The sequence below is a fragment of the Austrofundulus limnaeus genome, unplaced genomic scaffold (assembly GCF_001266775.1).
Source record: "Austrofundulus limnaeus strain Quisiro unplaced genomic scaffold, Austrofundulus_limnaeus-1.0 Scaffold364, whole genome shotgun sequence".
Classification (NCBI taxonomy): Eukaryota; Metazoa; Chordata; class Actinopteri; order Cyprinodontiformes; family Rivulidae; genus Austrofundulus; species Austrofundulus limnaeus.
In genome coordinates, this window is record NW_013952766.1 from 562,689 (window position 1) to 568,464 (window position 5,776).

A 5,776-nucleotide genomic window follows, 5' to 3' on the forward strand; every position below is an offset into this window, starting at 1 on the left:
CAATCATATATCCCTCTCTGGGTTCTTCACAGTATGTATTCTGCTGAGCTAACAGTCCACTGTTTAGCTTTGAGAGTTTGCTCGCATTTGGCCTTGAAGCTATCATACTTGTCTTTGTGACAGGATTCATAGTGTCGCCTCAGATTATATTCTCTGAATACCGCCACCGCCTCTTTACAGATGAACAAAAAAAATAATCGTTTGTCCACTGCAGCTTAAATGTCCTGCATTCTAAATCAGTTTTTCTCTTACCTAATCTTTTCACCATTATTCCGTTCTCTCTTTGAGAGGGGCAGGTTTAGGATGTTTTTTTCTGGGGGTTGCCAGATAGGGGCACAGACCGCAGAAGGGTGGAACAGAATGTCACTTTATATGTGTGTATGTATGAAATAGTTACTAACTTATAATAGTTAATAATGAAAATAGTTCATAACTAAGGAACACTTTATTGCAAAAGTCCGACTTTATAATCAAATATAAATACACATATATGAAAAAAAAACTGTGCTCTCTGGTATTGTTCTTGGGGTCGGACCAATTGGGGAGGCAGGCCGTAGTTTGGGAACCACTGTCTTAAACCCATTGAACTAGCATTTTTATAATCACTTTCCAGATTATTCCACAATCTTATTCCCTGAACCGAAGTACATCGATCCTTCAAGTTTGATTGAATTCTAGGTTTCACAAACATCTCAAGTCCTTTAAGATTAGAAGAACTTTCTCTCTTAACAAAATATAACTGGACGTTTAAAGGCAACATTTTTTGAGCCTTATACACAAGCTGCAATATATTATAATCAACCAACTCATAAAGTTTTAATAATTTTAATTTACAGAATAATTTATTTGAAAGGTGACTGTAATGTTTCCTGGTGATATTTCTTACTGCTCTTTTCTGTAAAATAAAAATAGGATTTGTGATTTGTTTTACATGCTTTACGTCAGACTTTATTTGAGTCTCAGAGGCTCCTGCAGGTGAAATATATGACGACTCTGTAGAATTACCCAGCATGTAGCAGTAGGTGAGTGCATCTGTCTGAATGTAGATCATTGTGTCTGATTGCACCTTGATGCTGTCTCTGATGTGAATGTTGTGACAAGCCTTCAGTTTCACACCCACACACGAGCCGGGACACACACTGACATCATCTGGTTTCAGCAGCAGCACCCGCTCTCTTCTGTCACCGAGGTGCCGCTCTGCTCCCTCGGTTTATTTACCTGCGAAACAAAGGAAATCCAGAGCAGAACAAGGYGTCAGATAGTTTCCTGTCCGTGTTTTCATGTTGTAAACAAGATTAATGATGCAGAAGATGACCTGACAGCTTGTTAATGTCAACACAACAGAATAATAATTTAAACATACGTTCAGAACTCACCTGGATCTGTGGAATCAGGACATGAAGTTCAGACAAACRGTGATTAGGATGGAGCGCAGGCGCTCCACACGCCGGCCTGGAGCAGCCTGAATCTGGCAGATGAATCACTGTGGAGGAGTTCGACCAAAATTACACTTCAGAGTGGCGAAAATCTCCTCACATGTTTGTGTGTAGGTGAGATAACTCTTAGATAACAGGGCTGTGAGGCACTACTCGTGTTTTAGTCTCTGCGCTCAGCCTGGAGTGTGGACCGGAACATTATTTCACTTTAAATAATGCTTCTACAGCGCACGTCTGGTCAGGTGTGTTTGCCTGTAAATAATAAACAGGATGTAAATAAATAAATGACTCATGACACAAAAACACAAAGCATGTCAATGATAATACATATGTTAGTTAATAATGAACTGAACAACACAGAGCTGACTATCAGTTTGTATTTAGATGAAAATATTCTTTAACGTGTTTTAAAAGCTGAACATGTTCAGTAGAGACGTGACGAACGACAGGAACCGAGTCGCAGGAAGAAAACAACCGTTTGTAGTTTTTATTTCTTTGTTGTATCTTTAGTTTTTTAATCCTTAACCTCAAAAACAATCGCTCCCACTTCAGCATTTATCCCAACTCAGTCTCACACACACATGTTTGTTTCTCGACCCCGTGGGGACCTTCCATTGACTTCCATTCATGTTTTTATGTTTTTTAGACTTTATATCCTAACCCTGACCATATACTCTAAAATTAACCTCACAGAAACTTTCCTGACCCTAAAACTAACCTAAACCTTGGTCCTAAACCTAACCCCACACCTGCAACATGCATTTGGACCCGTGGGGACCTGTCATTGGTCCCCATGATTCACTTTGGTCCCCACCTGGCTGCCTTTTTTTTGTAAAAAAATACCCCACGTTGTAGGAAAACACACACACACACACATACACACACACACACAAAGATAACTTAAACTACACGTCTGGATCCACAACTCCCTCTCACTGGCTCCCATTTTCCACATTTTAAGTCAAATAAAATTAGCRTTAAAAACAAGTCTGTTCAAATACAAGGTTTGCTTTTTCAAAAACAAAGTTTTTTTTCACATTTTTTCTAATTTAACCTGTAATAGATAGATAGATAGAATTTTTTGTCATTATACGGGAGTACGACGACATTAAGCATCAATGTTTATAGTGCTAACCACAATAAAAACACAAAATACAATAAAACACAATTAAAAACTATAAACAAATAAAACATTCAATACTTACACAATAGATATGAAAAATATCTAAAGAAAGAAAGAAAAGAGGCTCTATAGTTATACATTTTTAATATTTCATTAGTTTTTATATTTATTGTTTTCTGCTCTTGGAATAATTTAGCTTCTATCAGAAGCTGAACCAATCAGAATCTGTTGTCCTTCACAGGAAAGTCCAGGCAGAGCCCGTCCTCGTTAGACACCCAGCACAGCTACCTGTGGTACCAAAACGCCTCCGACAGCGACAAGAAGCCCCTGGCTCAGACCACCACCCTGAAGACCGGGCCCAAGGCGGAGTCCACCTACGACTCCTGGGACGTCATCATGGGACTGCGCCCGCCGTCCCCCACCCAGGAGCCCCGCAGGCCGGCTCCTACGCTCGCCTGGACTTCGCCGGGCTTTTCCGCAGGCGGTCAGGACCCTGTGCGGACCCGGCCTGAGAAGCCCTCCTCTCCTCTGCGTCTCTCCAGTGACGACAACGACCTGACGATGGAGTCCGACCTCATCGAGACGACGGGTTTCTCCCAGACGTCCACCTCACTGTCGCAGGAAAGGAACTCGAACTGTCGGACGTACAGGAGACCCACCAAACAGGGTTCAGGCAAAACCTCAGACTCAAACAGCTTTTCCAGCGTCGCTGTTGGAGCAGATCTGTTCAAACCCACAACTGATGCTAACAATACCAAAAGCRGCGGCGGAGGAGGGAGTCGTGGCAGGACGAGGGACTACACAGTGCTGCACCCCTCTACCATGAACATGTGCAACGTCACCATCCAGGGCCGGCCCGTGGAGGAGACAGCCCCCGCCAGTGACGCCGGCGGTACCGCCTCRGGCAGCACGACGCAGCTGGGAGATCAGGGATGGCAGCGGAGGAAGACGGAAGCRCAAAATACCAAGTAAGGATGTAGATTGTGTCAAACTCTGAATGAGAAGATGTGATCAGACGGCAGATTAAAGGTGAACTCAGGGTTCTGATCTGACCCTGTCACAGGGAAGTCAGACACTCTAACAGTTTTTCAAAGTCATGGCATATATTATATAATAATAATAATTATATAATTTTTTTTTATTTTATTTTTTTTTTTTTTGTAAAATATTCCTGGCCATGCACATTATTTTGTTGTTTACGTTGTACCCACCTTAATGAATTCTGAATTCAACACTTTAGAAATAATGTTTGGGGATCATCATTCTGGTGTTCATAGCTGTGTATTGGTAAGGATTTGGTRATGTGATACAGGGGTCACGATATGTATTGCAATAGGGCTGCACAATATCAGGAAAACCTGCAATGTGCAATAACAGTGTCTGTTGTAGCGATGACAATATAACTTGCAATAAATGAACATACAAGTATGCAGTGATGATGTAATGCATCATTTCTATTCCAACATGACAGGTTATTAATGACTTTAAACATCACCGCCATTAAACATTTTGCTCCAAATAATGAAAAATACCCCTTACAATTAGTTTTTTTAAATAAATAATAAAAACATCTGAGATAAGGTAAGGAATTTTCAATAAAAGTTAACAAACCTAAGTCCAACTGCAAATTTGTTATTCAAATGTTTATTCGTTTCATTTAAAAACAAAACAAATTCACATACATTATACATACACATACAAATTCTGTTTCTGTCCCAACGTTTTCTCCTCACCAAGTGGTTATAATTTGACGTGGTACCTCAGGTCCATGTTGTTTATCAGACTGATGCTGACAAAATGCAGACATCTGTGCCAAGCTTTTATTGCAGTATTTTGTGATATACCTACACAGGCTGTTATCRCGATGACGATGAATTTGTGATACATTGTGCAGCTCTATAGAGTTACTGTAAGGAAGATGATATATTATAATTTTCTTTTTCTCTGAAAATTCTAAATTAAAAAAACTCAGTATGTTTTATATKTGTTTATGTTTCATATTTCTTATTTCATCCTTGTTTTCAATGGTTAGGCCACACTTTCTATTAAATACAGTAGTTCAATAATATATTTGTGGTAGCTTTTAGATTTATATTTTTTATAAAAAATATGCTCATCCAGCACTAACAACAGCTTATATTGTGTGTTAAAGTTCAGCTAATAGTTGAAATAAAGCTACAGTCTTTATTKCTGGTACTGCGAGGATGCCAGTCATTTCATATGGTCGTTGCATTTGACCACTTCAGTATCGTCCCTCGAGGGTCCCCCTCAACTCTGGGCGCTAGACAAAAGCCTTCCTGCCTGCCGTAACGTGACACTCTGATTACCTTAATTAAGCCTTAATTAAAAATCAATGCATTGATTTAGAGAATCCATAAAATATTTGATAATTCAGTGAATCAATATTTTCTTACACMTCYAGTRGTTTTTAGAGCTGAAGTCTCACATGTTTTCAGTTAGATGAGCTCTCCCTGAAGGWGTCAACCTGCAGCTCTGCAGCTCAGTTTCACAAATGCTGAGCTGAAATTAGACGTGGTCGTAGAATAACCATTATTAAAAGGTTTGTTTGTTTTTCTTCCTGAGTAAAAYTTTGTGTTCTGGGTCCAGGTCCAGGCAGACCCAGTCCAAGTCAAAGAGGGACGGTAAAAACGACCTGTTCGGTTTCGACGACACCACCTTCCACCAGGAGGAGAACAGCACCGACGGCTCTGACGGCAGGTCCACGTACAAAATCCAGTACTTCGGCTTCGACGACATGAGCGACAGCGACGGCGCCGAGGATGACTCCGGCGCCAAAGAAAGGAGGAAGGCCAAGAAGGCCATGGCCTCCGAAATCACCTCCTCGGGTACGTYGGAGGAAACCCCGGCTGACGACACGCCGGATCCCTTCGAGAGGCTGGAGAGTCGGGATTGGCCCATAGCCAAGGAGAGGAAGAAGAACTCCGAGAGGCCGGATCTCAAAAGACGAGCAGGTTAACGAGCGCGTGCGCACACACACACACTTACACACACGCACATCAGAACTTCATGAGGAAGATTTAATTGTTTTAAACTCTGATTACATAAAACCGTTGGAAACTGAGACACTCGGATCTTTTTCTTGTCTCGTTCTGTAAAGAAACATAAACCTGAAGAAGTGGCTGCAAAAAGATTGAAATGTGATTTTCCTCCTTTTGACTTTCCTTTAACAGGGTTCATGAAGCGGTCATAAATAGTC

General features: G+C 41.0%; 1 protein-coding gene across 1 annotated transcript in view; it reads left to right on the top strand.

The window, feature by feature from the left end:
- LOC106528243 (wings apart-like protein homolog) overlaps window positions 1–5,776 on the top strand; it is a 29,548-nt gene that overhangs the window by 2,876 nt on the left and 20,896 nt on the right. Inside the window, exons 3-4 of the mRNA XM_014023367.1 lie at window positions 2,801–3,527; window positions 5,167–5,531. Coding sequence (XP_013878821.1) covers window positions 2,801–3,527; window positions 5,167–5,531 — 1,092 coding nt within the window. The remainder of the gene's footprint in view (window positions 1–2,800; window positions 3,528–5,166; window positions 5,532–5,776) is intronic.